The sequence below is a fragment of the Podarcis bocagei genome (genome assembly GCF_964188305.1).
Source record: "Podarcis bocagei genome assembly, chromosome: 10".
NCBI lineage: Eukaryota > Metazoa > Chordata > Lepidosauria > Squamata > Lacertidae > Podarcis > Podarcis bocagei.
In genome coordinates, this window is record NC_138135.1 from 25,497,966 (window position 1) to 25,520,215 (window position 22,250).

Genomic DNA, 22,250 nt, shown 5'->3' on the forward strand with positions numbered 1-22,250 from the left:
GCAGCCTATTATTTTAGTTCTCTGTATGGTGGCGCTGTGGGTTAAACCTCAGCGCCTAGGACTTGCCAATCGCATGGTCGGCGGTTCGAATCCCTGCGGCGGGGTGTGCTCCCGTTGCTCGGTCCCAGCGCCTGCCAACCTAGCAGTTCGAAAGCACCCCCGGGTGCAAGTAGATAAATAGGGACCGCTTACTGGCAGGAAGGTAAACGGCGTTTCCGTGTGCGGCTCTGGCTTGCCAGAGCAGCTTCGTCACGCTGGCCATGTGACCCGGAAGTGTCTGCGGACAGCGCTGGCTCTCGGCCTCTAGAGTGAGATGAGCGCACAACCCTAGAGTCTGGCAAGACTGGCCGGTACGGGCAGGGGTACCTTTACCTTTACCTATGCTAGAAAAGCATTCCACATTAGAAGGAATTCTTCAGGATGAGTAAGACTCATTGTGTAATTTGATGTGAGAGCTTATCCAGGAGGAGGAGCTTCCTTTCTGGTGAAATTGCAAGTATTTGGGACTAGGTGGTGATGTTTATTTGTGTGTTTTTTAGTTTCACGTGCTGCAAGTGTTGAATTAAGCAGCTCCACCAAATGTCATTTTGGCCGCAGCTCTTTTACCGCAGATAAGCTACCACTTGAATTAACCCCTGCAAGGTTAAATGTATTTTAAGTACAGTCCACTAATCTTAAAATGGCATCTTAACATCTCTACCAAGTGAAGTCACTTGTTCTTGAATATACTGTGTTTCCGTCATTCTCCTGGTAACCAGGGCTACCCTTAAATGAATAACCCATTATCTGTTCCACCCACCCCAGGAAAGTATCCACTGTATAAGGATTACCTTGAAAATCCGGTAATCCATTCTTAAGCAACTTTAATTTTGCTCTGTCTCTAGCAAGGTGAGATCATACTGAATTTCCCATTTTCACTGGTTTTCTACACGTAGATACGCAAGCTTCCTCAGCTGGGCACCAGCTTTTAATATACTATAAAGTCTGGTATCCATTCTGTTGGTGGTTCCCAAATTCTTTTCTCCATGGATCACCTGAAAATGGCTGAGGGTCTTGGCAGACCGCTTATTTATTTTCCTGCCTGTTGTAGCTAGTGTAATGTACTTGTGCTAGATGATGTATGCTTTTCCATTGTTTTAACAGAACAACTACAGACCACCTGAACAAAACTCACAGACCCTTGGTCTGTTCCAATTTTTCTGCTCTAGTAGCCTATATACTAAGATTGAAATACTGGTCTAACATTCCAACCATGCAAAAGTCGGAGATTTCTTCACAAACTCACACCTCTATCCAGACAAGTAGGAGGCATGACCATGGTTCAAGGGCAAAAGCCCCCTGGGAGGATTCAGAGAGCAAGGCTGATGAGAGATGTGGTCTAGAAAGAGTCTTAAGGCCTGACAGAGAGACCTGAGGCTTCCCACTCCTGATCTAAGCAGAACTGGGTTATGTTTTTTGCCCAAAACAAGACCACCCTTTAATTTTCTGATATCCAAATGCTCTGGCTAATCGTTGGTAAGGAAAGAATGGCTTGTCACAGTTTTCTCCCTTGTTTAAAAGTGGACTTGGAGGCGTATCCCACACGGTTGGAGTGTGAGGAGCTCCCAAAGAACAGATTTGAAAGGTCCTAGGGTTGCACATTCTTCAGTATGTTAGGACATCCTGGGGCACCACTTTCATCAGGATCTGCAATTTTACTGTGATGGAATCTAGACAAATGCAACAAGGAAATCAGAGGAAAAGTTTAGTTTGGGAGAGGCATCATTTGGTGTTCTTCAGCGAAAACAGAAAACTCTGGCTGCTTCACACATCAGATATATCGTGGTCCACATTGTGAACCTGCTATTCCCTATGAAGTGTGAGAGAAGCTATCTGGTTTCACTTCCTGTTTACATGCAATTAAAATTCTTAGCATGCCTCTTGGTAGTTAACAGGGCAGAGCCATACACTATACAGATAGGTATATATACTTGCTAACATTTGTGAAGTAGTCTTGAGGAACGCCTTCCTGAAGATTTCTTCTCTACCAAGTTCATTCGAACTAGAGATATTCTTAACTTTTCCTGTGGTTGAGCTCTAAGCAGTATTATACATGCATTGATTTAGGTTCTCCATGTCTTTACCAAAACTTCATAAGGTAAGTACAGTGCTTTTTGGGTCCTTATATGTGTGACAAGGGGAAGTCGTCAATAACAGCCAATGCGACAGGCCCAATTTACTGTGGAGAACCATGCATTATCACAATTATTTATTAAATTTATATACCATCCTGCATCCAAAGATCTCAGGGTGTGTATTTTTGTGGTTTTTATACTGTAAACCACTGTGTGATCTTTGGATGAAGGGTGGTATAAAAATTCAATAAATAATAATAATCGAGTACTAGCTTAATTTCAGGGAGAAGTTTCACATATGATTGTTGTCCGTCCTAAACTGAGCATAGTTTCTGCTGCACAGTTGTTGGCATTTGCAGATCTATAGTCTATAAAAGGACAGAGGGAGCTTCGTCCCCAACTCTTTGGAGATGCAGAACTCCTCTTGACAGCTTTTGATCCACAAACAGTGTCATGTGCCATGTGTGAAATTGGGCCTCATTTATGCTAATTTTGAAGCTTCCCTTTCACGGTTCTGAGCTACCATAGCTGATGCCATACTTACTGAACATGGATGTGAAGCAGCCTGGGATCCTAGTCTTCTGCACCACCAGATAGTAGACAGGCAAGCCAGACAGAGTCACAGCACAGCCAATGCTGGTGTTCACAGGATCGGAATACAGGGATGTCCCCACGATGCAGAAACAGGCTATTGTGAACACTAGTGGGAAAAACAAAGGCACCTAAAGGAAAAAGGGTCAAATCGGAAAATAAAGTTCTGCATGAAGCATAAATGCAAAAAAGAAACATGTTTTGAACATGGAGAAGAGTAGTATATTTAATCTGAGAGATGGAAAGGACCATAACTCATCCCTATACAAAGCACTTAAAAACAACAACAACAACGCTCTTAACAATGTTTCCATCCTCTAGTTTTAATAAAGTGCAGGAAAAGGAGCTGGTTTAGGGTTTCTTTATGACTTCTTCCCAAATACTGGCATGTTATGGTGGCATTTTTCTCCCCTTCTCCTTTTTTTAAAAAAATTATATTTATTAAAGTTTCAAAAAAGGTTACAAAAATAAGAAAAAGGGGGGAAAAGGAAAAAAGAAAAGAAAAAATACAAAATACAGAAAAATAAAAACATTTAAAAACAAATCAATCTTTCCATGTCTTGTCTTTCATTTACTTGTTTCCCTGACCTCCTCACATCTCCCTTTTTTGTATTCCAGTTCAGTTAGTTAATTCAGCAAATCCTTTCCCTCTTTGTTTTTATCCTAATCCTTTAACTTAATATATTGTAACTTTGGATTCTCACCTGTTAACAAACCATTTTTTCATACTCCTTTATAACAGTGCTGCTATAACCACTTAACTTCATTCTGACATCATTCTAACATTCATTAATTTTGCAATATTTCTGTAAATAGTCTTTAAATTTATTCCAATCTTCTTCCACTGACTCTTCTCCCTGGTCTCGGATTCTGCCAGTCATTTCCGCCAGTTCCATGTAGTCCATCACCTTCATCTGCCATTCTTCCCAGGTGGGTAGTTCTTGTGTCTTCCATCCCCTTCTCCTATTTTTGGCTTCTAATGGATCCGTGATTCCCTTTTGTCCTTGTTCAGTTAGTAGCCTGTGAGCAAGGTCACACTTTGCTTCTGCTTATGTAACACAATATTTACAGAATATGGCCACCTAGCAATGAAATTTCCCTAAGCAGCTTATGAAATAATAGCTTCATTGTGACTTGCTTTCCTTAACCATGGTTAAGCATTACACTTGACCATATAAGAGGTGGTTAAAGATTAGCTGCAAATGGATATCAAAACATGGGCACCCCATCTTCATTAAGCAAATTGTGGTTAAGGCAGTTTCCTCATCTTTCTGCTTACAAGATGAAAATGGGTCCTGTATCGGGTAATCCTCCCTGGGGTCAAGGCTTAGTCTGGCAGATAAAACCATGGTTTCAGTATACATTTGAGCTCTTACAGGGTGAGAGCAACAAACCACTTGAGCTTTATGTCTGACCTGGGCCAATATGTTTGGATTTTTGTGCTCTGGGATTCCCTTTTTTCCTTATGTGCCTTTGTCTTTCTTTAGCTAGGTAAAAGATAGAAGCAGAGATTTACACATCCCTGTATCCACTATCTTTAGTCTTCTTACCTTAAAGGGTCTTGGCAGTTCCGGATGCCGATAACGATGTATCATGAGCCCCAGGGTGGCAAGTCCTATGAAGAACCAGCGTGAAAAGCTATAGAAGTTCAACAGCCCATAGAGGTCACCAATGGACACCATCAAGTAGATCAATGGCAACTGCAGATGGAGAAAAATGGCAGTGTTGGAAATATGTCAGTAGAATACAAAACCAGTTTTCCATGCTACTTTTAGGTTTTCCTTGTGACTAATTACTGTATAACACTTGTCCATTATTACTGAGCAGAATTATGGGAACGTTTTCAGTTGATGAGGCCTGATGGTGGGCTTGGCCCTGAAACTCCCAACTAGTACAAAATTGCTGATGGGGGCAGAGGGCGGCAGCATGTAACATGTCTGTTGAAACATCCACACCAGCTGCCCACATGCTACCAGCCCAGGTTCAAGGGTCTTGTGTTAATATACAAAACCCTAAACCCCAGATAACTTAAGGCAGTGCTTTTCAAACTTGGCAGTGTTTCTTTAAATAGTTGAAACAAAAGCAACAACACAATAGCCCCCTTCTCCCACAAACACATTTAAAAGTATCAATCAGTCTTATGAAACAAAAAGATACAAATACAAAATACAAATAGACTAGGCTTGCCACATGTCAGGAAAATTCCTGACATGTCCTGGTTTTCTGGGCATAAAAATGGCATTGGGGGGATTTTGTCAGGGAAAGCCCTGTATGGCAATGGAATGGAAAAAGCAACTGAAATAGCTCAAAAAGCTCAATATCAGTATTTTGGGGTCAGGCTTCCCAAAAAAAGCTCTTCAATTTTGGGTGGTTTCCTAAAACAAACAACAAACAAACAAACAACTCAACAACTTTGCAGGTATCAGGAATTTTACTTTCTGAAATATGGCAACCCTAAAATAGACATGGAACACTTAAGAACAATATAAAACGACCCCAGCTAAACTCAGCCGTTCTTATCGAAAATATAGTGACAATTCATTTATCCATCCGTCTTCTTTCAGTAGCTAACAAGCATCCTTTAAGTACGACACCAAGGATGCGACAAAGTGTTACCTGCCCAAAGATGGAGGCTAAAACCAGGGTCTTAATGTGGTATGGCCAATTTGTTTCAAACATGGAAACAGAACATTCTACCTTTATGGATTTTGTGTACATGCAGTGCCTGACACTGCCTATCATAGAATCATAGAGTTGGAAGAGACCACAAGGGCCATCGAGTCCAACCCCCTGCCAAGCAGGAAACACCATCAGAGCACTCCTGACATATGGTTGTCAAGCCTCTGCTTAAAGACCTCCAAAGTAGGAGACTCCACCACACTCCTTGGCAGCAAATTCCACTGTCGAACAGCTCTTACTGACAGGAAGTTCTTCCTAATGTTTAGGTGGAATCTTCTTTCTTGTAGTTTGGATCCATTGCTCCGTGTCCGCTTCTCTGGAGCAGCAGAAAACAACCTTTCTCCCTCCTCTATATGACATCCTTTTATATATTTGAACATGGCTATCATATCACCCCTTAACCTCCTCTTCTCCAGGCTAAACATGCCCAGCTCCCTTAGCCGTTCCTCATAAGGCATCGTTTCCAGGCCTTTGACCATTTTGGTTGCCCTCCTCTGGACACGTTCCAGTTTGTCAGTGTCCTTCTTGAACTGTGGTGCCCAGAACTGGACACAGTACTCCAGGTGAGGTCTGACCAGAGCAGAATACAGTGGCACTATTACTTCCCTTGATCTAGATGCTATACTCCTATTGATGCAGCCCAGAATTGCATTGGCTTTTTTAGCTGCCGCGTCACACTGTTGGCTCATGTCAAGTTTGTGGTCAACCAAGACTCCTAGATCCTTTTCACATGTACTCCTCTCAAGCCAGGTGTCACCCATCTTGTATTGGAATCGTTTAAGAAACAGTCCTAATACATTTAGTTCTCCCCCTTTTCAAATTAAAACATCAGCCATCCAAGGGCAAAATCCGCCCCCCCCCCAGGCCCATACACTGCATTTTATGTCCAACCGCACACTAAAGCAAACCTTGACGCTCTTACCATGAGTATCAAGGCTGGAAGAGGAGTGTGTCTTTCAAGGTGTATCATTGAAAAGAGAGCTGGCCACTGTCCTTCCCGGGCAGCTGCAAACAACATCCTGTGGAAGAAAACCAGCTGATCACACATTGAATTCCACTTCCTTTTTTTTGCTATGCTTACTGGAGGTTTGTTAAACACTCCTTTCGTTAAAAGAAAGCATTTCTCTCCCCCCCCCTTAGAAAACATAAAGTGTTAGGGATATCACATACTCTAGGAAAAGAGAACCCCACCACAGCAGTGTTGCACCTGGTAAATTGGGAGAAGTCTTCGTTTTTATTTATATTCCTCTCACTGAAATGTAAGCGTTATTCAGAGTTGTTCTCTAGCTTCCACCACTCGCTGTCCACTGACTGGCTTTTTAAGAAAAGTTATTTGTGAAATATCAGCTCGCAAAAAATGGCTGTCGTTATTGAAGTGAATTGTGCTGAGTTCAATATGTCAAGTCGGGGAGCAAATGCTCTTTAAACTATACCAATGCACTTGACTTTTTTTCCTTTCTATATAGCCATTATCCCTAAGGTGTGCGGAAAATTTTTTTTCTTATAGCCTAGGTCTGTGCTGTGTTTCTTTAGCCACAACTTCCCAGCATTTGGAAGTTATTTCTACATAGGTTTGTGAAATGGAGATAAGAACTGGAATTTCTGTACAAAAGGCAGATTTGGGGGGGAAATGGCTGCTTTCTGTATTATTCCCTAAAGTAGCATTTTGGTAGAAGGAAGACACTGACAAGATAAGGAACTGTGAACAGTTTCTTGTAATAAAGACATTTGCTTTGAAATCGGCAAGCCCTTACCTTGAAGCAGCAAAGATTCCTCCATTCAAAGCACCAAAACACGAGAGAGCTACAAGTATTGGAATCACAGAGGAAATGCTCTTGAAAGCTTTATCAGCAAAACTCTGGAAGAAAACCAAGACAGCCTTATCAGTAAGTCCAACCAACAGTATCATAGGGTACCATTCTTTCAGTTCTGTAGAACTTTCCATTATGTCATACAGTAAACGAAGGCAGTGTAGTGTAGTGGTTAGAGTGTCTGACTAGGACCTGGGAAACTACGGTTCAAATTCCCAGCGAGCCATGTGAGCCAGTCGCTGCCTCTCACCCTAATCTACCTCACAGGGTTGTTGTGGGGTTTAAACAAGGAGCTGGAGAACAATCTAGGTCACTTGAGCTTCTGGGAGGAAAAGGAGGGATACTGGCTGGCAATATCAACCCTGCTGTGTGGGAATCCCTTGCAGACAACTGCAGTGCCTGGAGACAGACAGGTTGCGTATCCACAGCAGTGACCAGAGGAGGAATGACCACTGGAAGGAGCACAGAGAGAACACACATCATGGTGCATCTACAGCAGCACATCTGGATGCCTTCACCTGCCCCTGCTGCAACAAAACATGTCTCTCCCATATCAGTCTCTGCAGCCGCAGACGGCGCTTTAACTCTGCAACAGTTTGACACTCCCAAAGGTACACTCCTCCATTGTCTCGGGAGACGGACAGATGTCAACAACAACTGCAAATAAATAAAAAAGCAAAAACTGGGCCAGCCCAGGGTGGGAGAGAGAAATATATATTTGGCCTCAAGTGACAAAAGTCGTTCTTGGAGAGCCAGGCACTCATTGGATTGAGTACATAACTTCTGTCCAACAGGAAGCTAGTTGTGCATGTCACAAGACAGTGCAAAACATTTGAAAGCTGCCACAGCCCTGCTGCCAGCAGAGACCACCTGTGAAATAAGTCAAAACTAAAAGAGGTCAGCACATCAGCCGAAAAGGCCTATCCAAATTTGTGTTCAGACAGTTGAAAGCCAATACATAAATTGCTGCTTAATGCTGAATGAAGGTATATTGATCTGGAGAGAACAAAAAATCTAGGAGTACTCTGTATTCTGTCTGGATTTGCTCATTTATAGGTGCACAATTTAAAGATTCTTCCTCAAACCAAATGTTGTTTAGAAAAGCATGTATGTTTCCTCTTCGCTGCCCATGGAAACAGATGTCTGCCCTAGGAATTTACAATCTGTTACTTAAATTTATGTCCAATAGGCCTTCTAGACCATCTCCATTCTCCCCTGCCCCCCTGGTAATATTGGTCTAAAAATACAGATAGCACGCAAGTTGCCACACTCACCACAGCTACTGCGTCAGAGTTGAGAATCTCATGTGGAGTCAGGACTGCGTAGTAAGACACATTGGTAAGGATGTAACACCCTGTAACCACGGCCAAGGACACTATTACAGCGAGTGGGATATTCCTGAAGGAGAAAAGCACCGTTCCTCTTATACACGGTTCCATTTTAGAGACAGATTTCCCTTGACCCTGTGGCCACCCACCTTGAATAATGTAGAAGACATTTGCAAAAATAGGAAAATAAAAATAGTCAGGAATTTTATTTGGTCCACATTTCAAGGTGCCTTCTATCTTCCCACCCCACATTTCCTATCTTGTAAGATAGCGCCAAATATGACAAGACCTGCCAAAGGTGTAGAGATGAAAACAGGGACACTTGAATATCTCTTCTCAAAGAACAGGCTACTTTGGGGAGCCTGATGACCACCCTGACCCCCCTATTATATGCTGGATGGCTATGTGTTGCTTGCATCATATTTCTTTACGCATCTGTATGTATAAATATGTCTTTTTCAAGATAGCGATAGCTTAGCCACTGTGATTCATGCACTGTGGGTCACTCTGTCCTTGAGGTTAGTTTGGAAGATGCAGGGAATGTCTCATTACATAATAATAATAATAATAATAATAATAATAATAATAATAATAATAATAATATCTCCTACTCTCTAATAAGAACCAACTTCATTCTTTCCCCATTCAAATGAGTAGGCATTCCCTTTCGTGTTTGCTCCCAGCTCTGAGTTTATTAAATATATTTTCAAAAACATTTTTTTTTTTTTGCTACCTGGATTTCCCCAGCCACTCTGGGCAGTTTCCAGCACATATAGAAACATAATAAAGAAAATAACAAATCCTAAAAGAAGAATAGCAAACCCTAATAAGCCCCTCCCCCTCTTTTTATCCAAACTGCCTCATGTATTGAACTATTGAAGGAACTGCACTGACTGTTAACCAGCAAGCCACTTTTAAGGTGTTGCTAATATATAAAGCTGGAGTAACTCAGGGCTGGCTGACCATTTCCCTCTGTACAGACTCAGGAGATCACTGAGATCTACTGCGGAGATTTAGCCGATACTGACACAACTTGTATTGTGGTCATCTGAAAGCCGGATGGAAGTGGGGCTCTCACTGTCTGAGATTCAGAAGGTACCGAATGATGGATGCTTCTGATGTATACTGAAAACTCACCTGCTTACTAAGGCTTTCCCTGACCTTTAGCTTTAGCTGGATGGATGGGTGTTGTAGCTGACATCTGTGCTACTGCTTCTTTTAATGGACAGCAACACTGGAAGCTGCCTTATACTGAGTCAGACTATTGATCCCTCTATTAGAGTATTAGCTACACGGACTGGCAGCAACTTCCCAGGATTTCAGACAGGAGATTCCCCATTGGCATCTGGTTAGTTGCTGTGAGAACATGAGGCTGACCTAGATGGGGTTTTGGCCTGTTTCAGCAAGATCTTCTCATGCCAATTTACTCAGTCTTTTTTTAACTCTTCCTGAGGTCAACTCTGAGGGGATTGTTATGTACTGAAGTTCTCACCCTGGGCCAGCAGGGAGATACTGTAGATACCGTAGTTATGCAAAAAAGGGATTGAAAGTGATGTTCAGTGATTGGATAGTTTTAGAAAGTTGATGCAGTTACGTTGTACTGGAGCTCTATATAAGCAGGCTGACTGAACCCTTCAGTTCAGTTCTGTCCTGGCCTGTGAATAAACAAGAGCTGTTTGAAGAATCGCTGTGTCGTCTGATATGTTCACCCATAACTTAACAGGGATTCTCCTCTTTGGGGCATTGCTGAAGAGACTCTGCCTCCTAACATTTGCTCTGTTGGTCAGCTTCTTCCTCAGATGCTCTCAATTATTTTGGAAACACATGTTTCATACACCGGAAAAGAACATAACCCATCCAACCCCCGTTTGCTCACCGTTTAGGATTTACAATTTCCTCTGTTACAAAGCTTATATAGAACCTGAAATAAGAAATCAAGAGTCACAAGGTCAACATATGTGTGTTTTTTTTAAAAAAACCTCCTGCCCTCCGACTCCAGTAATAACGAATCCTGCTATATTAGCTTCACTTTGCGAAAGTATTCTCCTTTCCATGTATACATATATTGTATGTCTGTAATAAAAATAGATAGATAAAAATGCACGCCAGACTTTTTGAAAACAGCTATGGAATCTTACAAAAGAGCATCAAAATTACCAAAGGGAATGAGCTGTGAAGCACGATCACCTCAGTAATTCACAAAAGAAATGAACAAAGGAAGATGACACTGTGAGTTATATCCCAACCCTACAACAGATATTTGGTGCAGACTAGATAGATAAATATTATCTGCAATCCAGGATTGTGCCAGCTCTGGAGTAAAGTACAGATTTATTTATTTATTGCTTAATTTGCATTTTCTTTCTGACATTTGAGCAAACAGTAGAAAGCTCTGTTAGAATTTCAAAGACTTACCAGCCTCCATAGGCAAACATCCCAGAGTAAAAAGCAAGAGGCAGCTTGTCAAGTGTCAGTGAAGTTGTGTTAAAGCTGTCCTGGAAATTTTCATAGCGGCCTGAAAAACAATGAGAACAGGTATATACATCAGTGGACACCATCCTGGGTCAGAAGCATTTTCCATTGTGCCCAGCCAGATAAGAGCATAAGGAGAACTGGCTGGATCAGGCCACGTATCATTGCTTCTGTTTCTGCAAAACATGCAGAGGTTCAACAGGTGCAGACTCCCCCAGCATGGAGCTTTGTTGGGGAGGGAAATGGTACCCAAGGTATCTACATATATGCATCTTCTCTGCCTTAGGGCTTCAACTGGCTACTATGGGTGAACTGTTGGGAACCAAGACCTGGTAAACGCCCAGACATTGTTTGATTAGCAGAGTAGAAGAACCTTGGCAGGTGCATGGATTCAAAAAATAAAATAAAATACACAGACAGCAGGAAAAAAATCTTTAAGGAGAGATTTACTAAGGCATAAATCGTGCAGTTTGTTGCTAGCTCCCTAGCAAGGCAAAGCTCAGCTCATTTAGAGCAAAACCAGTTTCAGCAGAAAAATTGCACCACACGAATATAAAATGCAAAATGAAAGTAAAGCATAGAAGTCAGAAGAAGAAGAAGAAGAAACTGCTCACTGAATGGCCTTGGAACTAATCTAAGACACACAGCATGAAAAACAACAGCTGCACTTCGAAAAGTTGAAGACCCGCTAGAATGTTCTAGCAGAGAGGTTTTCAACCTTTTTGAGTCTACAGTTCCCTTGACCAACTACATTCTTCCTGCGGCACCCCTGTGGAGCTCAGGAGCCCAGTTATGTCACCCCTTGCCTGCAGAGCTGGCAGCCTCTCACCCTTTTTCGAACACCCTCCCTTGTGGAGTGTTCCCTCAGCCTCCTCTCCTAGGGAGTCCTCTGGGCAGCCGCAGCTGCTGCCCCTGGTCTCTGAGCTGCCCCCCCCCACCCCAAAGAGAGGTGCCTCCTCACACTGCCCCACAGGGGCCTGGAAAGCACCCCCTGGCCAGCCCCAGAGACACCATTTGCCTGGGGAGTTTGTGGTCAGAGCTGCTGCAACAAACATCTGTGCAAGCCTATGGGAGGCAGAGACAGGAGAGGGCCTCAGAGGAGGGAGGGAAGGAAAGAGGGACAGAGGCCAGAGTTGCCTGCGGCACCCCTGACCATCATTCAAGCCACCCCAGGGTGCCACAGCACACTGGTTGAAAACCACTGTTCTAGCATATTCCAACTTTTACTGGCAGTTTCTGCACACATAAAACTTCACACCTTGACATGAACCGGGAGCCCCTTTTCAGCCTAAAGGTTACTTTTCCTTGTGGGGACTTTTCCAGGGGCCACAGGCCTGGGGTGCCTGGGGCCAGAGGCAAAAGGGCGTGGAGAAATGGATATGATGCTCATTCTTCTACAGTATAAATCAGAGGCACAGGCACACAACTCACCAGCCAGGCCTGCGAGAGGCACCGTCTGAATGATGCACCCCAAGCAGCCAGGGGCAGGGGGCATGGCCTAGGGAATGCCCTAGGCAGGTGGGTTACCGCACCTGTCAAAGGTGGCTTGCAGAGATAAAACGATTCTCCACCCTTGGCCTAGGAAGAGTCCCAGGGGCTTGCTAGAATGCCTGAAAGACCACATTTGCTCCACCACCTAGGTGTGAGATCCCTCACTTCTGTATCCTGGGGTGAGAAAGGGAGCAGAGTGCCTACTTTGTAGGCTGCATGTAGAGCTTGGCCCTCAGTAGAACCATGGATGCATAAAAGCTACCTGGGGCTCAAGTGGGATAGCTCAGTTGGTAGAGCATGAGACTCTTAATCTCAGGGTGGTGGGTTTGAGCCCCACATTGGGCAAAATTCCTGCCTTGCAGGGGGTTGAACTAGATAACCCTTGCGCTCCCTTCCAACTCTACAATACTGTGAGTCTGGAAAAGCACCCCACACAGAAAAAAGGTAAAGAACCCCTGGATGGTTACATCCAGTCAAAGGAGACTGTGGGGTTGCGACGCTCATCTGCCTTCTCAGGCTGAGGGAGCTGGCGTTTGTCCACAGACAGCTTTCCGGTTCATGTGGCCAGCATGACTAAACTGCTTCTGACGCAACAGGACACCATGACAGAAACCAGAGTGCATGGAAACGCCGTTTACCTTCCTGCCGCAGTGGTACCTATTTATCTGCTTGCACTGGTGTGCTTTCGAACTGCTAGGTTGGCCGAAGCTGGGACAGAGCAATGGGAGCTCACCCAGTCATGGGGATTCAAACCACCGACCTTCTGATAGGCAAGCCCAAGAGGCTCAGTGGTTTAGACCACAGCACCACCCGCGTCCCTACCCCACAGAGAATTCTGTTATCAAACCTACTGTTGTCCCCTGGCAAGTCTCTCTGACCACCCCCATATTTCCTATTTCTTTGCCACTGCCAGTTTCTGCCCCTTCTGATGCTCCTTTCTTATTTCATGCCATGTAGGGGGTTCTGGCCAGTCTTACCATTTCCCAGCGCCATCATCCCAGGAACGATGATCAGACCAACCGTGACCATCTTGAGGGCTGTGAGGAATATCTGTATGTTGGCAGACCAGCTCACACTCCAGCAGTTGAGGACTATGACTAGGGCTGGAAAGGAGGAGAGAGATGTGAAGTGTAAATAGAAAAATGGAAAATGCATAAATATTTTTTAGGAAAAAGAAAGAAAGAAAAAGGAGGAGAGAGAAATCACCAGGAATGGCTGCGACTGCAATGCTTGTGCTTTTGGAACAGCTAGCGAGTGTTGACTTTTTGCTGACATTAAAAAAAACAGAACCAGAAATGCTTCTGTGTCATAACAGCCCATGGAGATGGAAATACTGCTTCTCCAGCAAGCTTACTTACTAAAAGTGCTGATCATTAGAAAAAACCCCACAAGCTTGATGGGGCTTTCTGATAGGACTCCAGAATGACTGGCAGAAATGTCAATAAATCCCTGTTGCCGGATCTCTGCAGCAGGTGCCTTCTGTGCCAACTTTTAAATGCCTGCTGAAAACTCTTAAATTCAGCCAGACCTGTGCGGGCAATTAGGAATACATCTTTCCACAATGGCTAATCAATGCCTGTTTTCAACAACAACAACAACAACAACAACAACAACACCACACACACGAGAGAGAGAGAGAGAGAGAGAGAGAGAGAGAGAGAGAGAGAGAGAGAGAGATATTTTACTGTATGGTTTTGGGTATTTTTGTTTTAAATTGCTCTGATTTTTTAAAAAAATGATACAGCAGCCTCTCAATATTTTTTAAAAAATAAATAAAGCAAAGCTGCAGCTGCATTTCTGCTGGTCAAGTAGCTTAAAGGCCGAGGAGCCCTGTAAGGAAGGAGTTTACAACTGTTTGCGTGAAGCTTTCAAACATGCAAGAGCACTGCTGTTTCTAAATATTGCCAGTGAGTGGTGTTTTGTTTTGTTTTTTAACTAGCTGGCTTTTAAATAGCTTTTAACCGTGGTTTCGAAAAGCCCTTTCCTTTGCCAACTGGCTGACAGCATCAAACACAAAAAAACCCAGCTTCTGTTCATTTACAAACTGCCTTGGATATATCTAGCAAACTTTTTAAAGAGACCAGGAAGAAATATCTCAGCATTTCATGGATGGCCTGTGAGAACTAAGGCTGCCATCCTAAGCCCACTTACCTGAGTTTAAGCCCCATTAAATTCAGTAGGAATAACTTCTGAGTAGACAAGGTTAGGATTGTGAATTGAGGAGAACTCATATGGTTATCATACGGCACTGGGAACCTCTTTTCTTAGTATAGGGCAGGAGTAGCAGATTTGGTGCCCTCCAAACATTCTGGATCCCGATTCCCAGCCACCCTAAGTAAGCATGGCTAATGGGAATGGATGATGGGATCTGTAGTCCAACAACATATGGACTACTAAGAGTGAACTGAGATGCAGCTATTGGGAATGAAAGGCAGTTTCTCAATGAGGCTAAGTAAGAGATTAAAGTGGGGGCAGCCAGCTGATCTGGTGCCTTCTAGAAGTTTGATAGACTACAACTCCCATCATCCCTGAGTATTGGCCATGCTGGCAGGGGCTGATGGGAGTCCAGTGGCATCTGGAGGGCACTGTATTGGCTACTGCTGGGTTAAAGCAATCAAGGTTTTAATGTCTGATATTTGGTTGTGTTTTTTAATATTCTGTTGGAAGTAGCCCAGAGTGGCTGGGGCAACCAAGGGATGAGCAGGGTACAATCAATCAAATTATTATTATTATTATTGGTACTGGCCTCAGCAGCACAGTCTGATAAATGCCAGTTGTGGAGATGCAAAAGTGGGGGTATTAAAAATATATCTCCTTAATAGTACAAACATTTAGAGAAGGGTTCTTCACTCATAATAAAAACAGGTATTATGAGCTATGAAGATTTGCTTTATTTGTGAACTTTCTCAGCATATTTATGATATTTTGCTATGGAAATATCTGCAAATGTACAAGAGGCAGTGAGAAATGTATTAATATTTGGCAGGTACATTTAGGATTAACTTGCAACCTTAGATACTTAGTTCTCTTTGGCACTCACTGATTCCTGTGGTAGTGATCAGTTTCACAGCCAAAGGAGAGACATCACACGGGGCGAAGAAAGGCTCGATTAAGTACCGACCAAATGCCAAGGACACCACAGCCATATTTGCAGGTCTGGAAAATGAAACAAAGGCAAATACATTTCTTTTATTTTGGTCTTTTCTCTGGCAACTTTGTCTCCCTCTCACCTATGTTTTCTGTCTGCTCCTGTTGATGTCTGCTCTTCAAAACAACCACAAATGAAGACATTCAGACACTCTTCCAAAGCATGGATTGAGGACTGGGAAAAACTTTATGGCAAACTTTCTGACGTTAAGAGCTGTCTGATAGGAGAATGGACTACAGTGGTACCTCAGGATAAGAACTTAATTCATTCTGGAGGTCCATTCTTAACCTGAAACTGTACTTAACCTGAGGTATGACTTTATCCAATGGGGCTTCCTGCTGCCGCTGCACAATTTCTGTTCTCATCCTGAGGTACAGTTCTTAACCTGAGGTACTATTTCTGGGTTAGCGGAGTCTGTAACCTGAAGCATCTGTAACGCGAGGTACCACTGTACCTCAGAATGTGGTGGACTCTCCTTCATGGAAGGAGGTTGGATAGCCATCTATCAGGGATTGTTTCGCTGTGGTTCCTTCATTGCAGGAGGTTGGACTAGATGACCATTGGTCCCTCTCCAACCCTACAATTTCAGGATCTGAATGAGAAGCTGTGAGACTCCTTTTCTGCCAAGTGCAAGGGCAGGCAATTACAGTCTTCCATTTCTAAACTGCAGGAAACAAAAAACTGCAATCTTATCCAAATCAGACAGGCCACAGGTTGCCCTCAGGCCGGGACCCCAGCCATGGTTAGGGATTCTGATTTCAGGGCAAACCATAGACCAAATCCATTTTCTTTCAATAGCCCACCACCATTTCATTTGAACTGTTGAACTAATGTTGCTTTGGAGACCAGGGGAGAGAATGGTGGCCCAACCACCAAAATAAGAACCCAGGCTTTTCCTCAATATGCCCCAGATGCCCCATGGTATTATGGGAAAAGCAAAAGGCTGGTGAGGCTGATGAAAGAATGCCCTGGTGCTGCTGCCTCCCATGGGGAGGGCGGGAGATACTTGTTGCCTTTGTTGATGGTGTGCTGCCCCCAATCATGATGGTGGATATTGCACTGCTCTGAAAAGTGGCAGGAAATGAAGCCCCACTCCAAGTTGGGTTTCATTTCTCTGTTCTACATTTGGCCCATATTATTCATTGGGGAGCTTTCAGCTCGGTTCTTCATACAGTCCTGGGTAGACAGGGGAAATGCACGGGATGGAGCAAAAGGCCTTGAAATGTGGTGATCAGAGCCTCACCAACATCCCGCTAGGATTACCGTATTTTCAAAGCCTTTTGATGGCCATTGGCCAGTCTTTTACAATATGCTCCATCAACTCCCCCTCTGGTGTGAGGTAGAATGATTTCCCCAGCTCCCAACCCCGCTTTCTCCTCTAAATTCTGCAGCATTTGTGACAACACACGCAAAACAAACACAAAAGGGAACAAGCTTTGAACGGATGGGCCTGACCTTGATGGGGTGGTCGATGAGTGGTGTGTGTGTGTGTGTGTGTGTGTGTGTGTGTGTGTGTGTATTCTTGTATTTGCACTGAAATAGGGTAGTGGGCCCATGTGTTTGCATTGCTCTGTCCTGGTACTGCAAGCGGTGAGATCCCTCTCCTCAGGGAAAGCAGCTCCCAGATGTTCTGTGGCAGACGGCTCTGTTTATCTAGTAGCTATCTGGTATTGGTGGAGGGACAGATCATATATCAAACTGATTTCTATAGAACAAGACCTTTTGTTGTGGCTGCTGCAAAAAAGTACAGTGGTGGTCTTCTTATTGGAAGAAAATATTCATCTATCTCATGTCATGACTGAAAGAAAGGCTGTGTGTGCATGTTTGTGTGTGTGTTGTTTTTATTCTCCCATAGGGCTTTCTCTATTATTTCATTCATTCTCCCCCCCCCATCTCTTTCTTAGATTCCTTTCCCTCTCCCCTCCCTCTCAACGTCTTTGCAGCCATTTGTTAGATCTCAGTGGTGCTGCATCCACCAGCTGGCTGCTTTTAAAAACACAGCTGGAACAGTGCCCCTGTTGAGAGATTTAAAGAGACACAAAACTCCCAGTAAAACCCTAGAGAACCTCCCCCTTCTCACACAACAATGGGAAGTTAAAGCTGCCCTTACCGAATCATAACAAATTCCGCCCATAATCTTAGAAAAGCAGGCAGTGGTCCAAGTGTCTCTAGCAGGTAAATGTAATGACCGCCGGACTTGGTGATGCATGTTCCGAGATCTGCATAGGACAGGGCTCCTAGAAAGAAAACATTAAAAATGTAAACCCTGTGTGCATTTCTTATCATAACCATCAGCCTTATCTGATGAGTAATATCCCTAATTCTAAGCACATTGATATGAAATTCAGTTGCACTAAAATAAGTTGGACTGGTACCAATGGAAGGATATTTAGAACTGAGATGCATAATCATCATCATCATCAGTAGTGGTAATTTCCATTCTTTTGTCTGGTTCTCATTCAAAGGAGCCCCCACTTTTTATCTTCACAATAATCCTGGTTGGGTTGATAGATGATGAATGTCCCACTGTCACCCAGTGGCTGCATGGCCAAATTGGGATTCAAACCTCCCCAGATGGCAGTGGAGGACTTCAGGGTCTCAAATTTCAGCAGCATCCTGGACAACACCAATATTGAGCACCCCCCACTTTTCTGTAGGGCCCCCCGAGGTTCTGCATGCAGTACGACTGAACCAGTCACACTCCCCTAAATCTGCCTCTGCACATGGGCCTCTCTCCAATAAATGTCTAATCCACTTTTTTATTAAAAGGAAAAAAAAATGTTTCTTAGCAACATAAAAGCAGTATAACAATTATAAAATACAACTAACCAACCCCCATAAAAATATAATGAGAACAAAAAGATTAATACGAAAAGGCAAACCGGGTAAAAGGCAAACCGAGTTCTAGCGTGTAACCTTCACACAACAGACAGTTCCAAACCAATTGCAAGAATAAAGTATGGTAGAAAATACATAAGCATATTAAAAATATAATCAACGTAAACACATACAATCACTGGTGCTACCCAAATGCCCGGGAAAATCAACATCTTTGCTTGGTACCAAAATGTTGACAAAGTTCATTCATACCAGTCGGGCCTTCCATGGGAGAGAGTTGCATAGATGGGGAGCTACTTCAGAAGAAGCTCGTTCTCTTCTTGTGACTCAAAGAAGAGCCTCAGATGATGATCTCAGGGTTCGGTTCCTATGCGGGCAGGTGGTCCTTTAGAGGTCCCAAGCCATATAAAACCAGCACTTTGAAATGAACCCAGTACAAATTGGCAGCCTTTGTGGTCAGGCCAGATCCAGTGTTATATGTTCATGCCGTCTTGAGCCTGTTAACAATTGAGCTTCTGCATTTTGCACTAGTTGTAGTTTCTGAACCATCTTCAAAGGCAGCCCCCCCCCACAACACATTGCAGTAGTCTAACCTGGAGGTTGCCGGAGTATTGACAACTGAAACCAGGCTATCCTCCACCCAGACATTTAATAGTAATAGTAATAATAGTAATAGTGACAGTAATAATGCAATTCTCCAGTCAAGTAATGCGTACAAAAAATACATATACTAAGGTAAAGTGTGCACAAAAAATGGATATATTTGTGGAAATAGCATACAAAAGTGTATTGTATTAGGGGAAATATACATAATAAAATATGCTTTGCCCAAAAAATATGTGCATTGCACAACATTGCATACAGAATTGTGTATATTAAGGAAAAATTCACACTAAAATGTGGATGAAAATTCATGAGGACTATTTTAATAAATAAATAAATAAATCACAAACTGATGTGGAAATGCGGAGAACTGAATTTAATACTGGTGTGTGTGTGTGTGGGTGTTTATGATTCTCCCACTGTCCTCCACAGAAGCCCATTTTGAGGTTCCATCATCCCCAAGAGGACACACCCTAAGTTGTTATACCGCAATTGCCACACGCTGGGGTGGGAGAGGAGGCTTCCCCCCTTTATGATTGTTAGAATTCCTGCTCCATGATTGCAGTCATGGGATTTTTGTCTATCACATGAGGGTGTATGTGAAAAAGGAAATTAAACCACCAAGCAGCCAAACAACTCACCAAATAGTGATAGGATCCCACAAGCCAGCCACACCAGTAAGGAGACCCCCACGTTGCCTGAGTTTTGCAAGACTCCTTTGGGGGAAATGAAGATGCCGCTGCCCACCATGGTGCCCACCCCCAAGGCAATGACGCGGGTGAGGGTGATCTTCCTCCTGAGGAACACGGCCTCCTTCACCTCTGCCAGTGCTTTGCTTCGCCTGCAAACTCCCATGGCTTATTCTGTGTCCCTGCTGAACCACAGGAAGTCCTCGTATGAAGCACAACTTGAGTTCCTTTCCAGACCCCTGCGCCGTGGCTCAGTTCTCCTCTCAGTCAGTCTCTCGCTCTCTCTTTGCTTAGCAGGCAGAGTACAGTTTGTCTGGGAAGACTTTGGAATAACAGGAGCATGAAGTAAACAAATATTTAAACAAAAATATCAGGTGGGAGGGGAAACGGAGGCCCCAATCCCACGAAACGGAAGTCTGCTGCAGGGCTTTGTCCGCAGCTAGTGATACGTGGCGCGGTGCAAGTCCAATTCCCGGCTTTTCACACAAACAGTTTGTTTTTGATCAGGATGTGCTCCACTTGGTTTTACAGTATGTACAAGCTCCAGTCCTAACCATGGATATTGTCTCCATGTCTGGTGGATGACGTGAGCTTTTAAAGGAAGAAATGTCAACCAACGGTGGGCCCAATGGCCAAAAAGGTGGTTTCTGCATGTGCTGCAGAGGGAAGCGAGGGGCAGATGGACTTGTCAACCTCGGAAGGGAGCCCATCTAGGAGAAAGAAAACTGTGATCCTAAACCACCTCTGCTTTCCAGGATATCTTGAGGAGAAGGCTAAGGAGTAAACCCTACACAAATCCAGAACAGAGTCCCTAAGATGGCGCCTTGTAGGCCTCCTTCTGGCAACTCCTGCAGCTAAGCTGGTGTCAAACACATTACTCTGCTTTCCTCTGGACCACATCAGCAAGGCTGAGAGGGGGATCTTTTCATCTGGGCAACCCAGGACTTCCATACACATTGCCCAGGCTTGTGCCCCCAGGAAATCACTTCAGTGCTGTTAACACTGTGGTTTGACTTCACCCCTGGAAATGCACTCCATTGTATCTTGAGGCAGATGGATGCCAACAATTTACAAATACATGCCCTCCAACATTTCTCCGATGAAAATAGGGACGTCCCATTCCATAACGATAATTTTACTATTTATACTCCACACATCTTACTGGGTTGCCCCAGCCACTCTGGGCAGCTTCCAACATATATAAAAACATAATAAAACATTTTAAAAAACTTCCCTATACAGGATTGCCTTCAGACGGCTCGGCAGTCAAATAACTCCATACCCTCCACCATTTCTCCAATGAAAATAGGGACGTCCTAAGGAAAAGTGGGATCAAATCAGAAGCCGGGAGAACTTCTCCAAATGAGGGATGTCCCTGGAAAATAGGGACACTTGGAGGGTCTGCAAATACATACTTAAGTGATGCCTTCATGCATCTGATAAAAGTGGGCAGCTCTGACTCCTGAAAGTCAATGTCCAGTATATTTGTTAGTCTTTGGTGATTTTACGATGAAATTAACACAACGGCCTGCCTCCAGCCATGAGTTTGAACAGTCTGTAAAAAACTGTGAGAGGGTAGCAAGGTAACCCTACCTATTCAATGATTATTGCAGTGAGGACTGGCGGGGGGAGGCTCTGGAAAGGTGGGGAAGCAAATAGTGTTTTCTCCATATGTCGGAAAACATTATTCACCCCAAAGGAGTGGGATTTTGCAAGGCTGACCTGTCCTATTGTGCTAAGTGATGGAGAAAGGAAGGGGATGTTTATCGGCTGCCCTCCCGGAGATCATATTAGTTCCTGCGGCACGCAATGCGAGGACTTTTCTCTTAGCATGCGTAGCCGCTAATGGGGTTATTGGTCCTCAAGCAATTTAATCCTTTATTAAACCCAATTAGCATCAGTGGCCTCCTGTGGCAGCAAATTCCACCGTCTGCATATCATGCAGGTTTCATGCCTGCGCCGTGTGCTCCTCTACTTACACCCCTTCCCTTTTTGTTTGCTCTAAGGGCATCTGTCGGTGATGATAACAAACAAAAAGCAACAAAGAAGGCTCGAAGTCCAGAGGCGGAGAAGGAGTCCCAAAATAAATACAGAGAGGGAGAGGGGCCTGCTGGGAATATGGATGTCTAAGCCCATTAGAGAAATGGGGCACAGTTATTCTAGTTGCCAAGAGAGTGTTTACTCTCCCAAAGTCGACTCCTGAAACACGGCAAAGGCAGACAAAATGTCTGTCTCATCCATTGCCTCAGTGATAAAATGCAGGCCTTATGTACAAAGCAAGACAATAAAACAAAAACCTATCAAGTCTAATAGGGCCGCGTTCATAGACCTTTTAGATGACTGGAGTTAAACGGGCCGCCCCTATCATTAGGCAGAGTGAGATGGTCAGATCAAGTGGCTGGCTCTGGGTGACATGAAAGAGGCATAAAAGCATTAGCTTTTCAATTTGTTATCACATGGTGAAAACTAGTTGTACTCAGAGTAGA

At 43.8% G+C, this 22,250-nt stretch overlaps 1 protein-coding gene across 1 annotated transcript; it reads right to left on the bottom strand.

Annotated features, from left to right (window-relative positions):
• Positions 1–1,276: 1,276 nt before the first annotated feature.
• On the bottom strand, positions 1,277–20,208 carry LOC308596209 (cystine/glutamate transporter-like). Its single transcript, XM_081211072.1, has 12 exons — positions 19,717–20,208; positions 17,745–17,871; positions 15,527–15,642; positions 13,464–13,589; positions 10,939–11,038; positions 10,400–10,444; positions 8,470–8,593; positions 7,139–7,242; positions 6,307–6,403; positions 4,256–4,405; positions 2,659–2,836; positions 1,277–1,709 (listed from the first exon to the last, which is right to left on the bottom strand). The coding sequence occupies exons 1-12, from the start codon at positions 19,928–19,930 to the stop codon at positions 1,645–1,647; spliced, it is 1,446 nt and encodes a 481-aa protein (XP_081067198.1). The 5' UTR covers positions 19,931–20,208; the 3' UTR covers positions 1,277–1,644.
• Between the last annotated feature and the right edge of the window lie 2,042 nt (positions 20,209–22,250).

Bases quoted from the DNA above. Each gene is read 5' to 3' on its own strand.
- LOC308596209 (XM_081211072.1), bottom strand. From the start codon at position 19,930: ATGGGAGTTTGCAGGCGAAGCAAAGCACTGGCAGAGGTGAAGGAGGCC. The intron at 11,039-13,463 runs GTAAGACTGGCC...ATTGTTTTTCAG, and splicing joins GATGATGGCGCTGGGAAATG to GCCGCTATGAAAATTTCCAG. The intron at 7,243-8,469 runs GTGAGTGTGGCA...GTTTTCTTCCAG, and splicing joins ACTCTGACGCAGTAGCTGTG to AGTTTTGCTGATAAAGCTTT.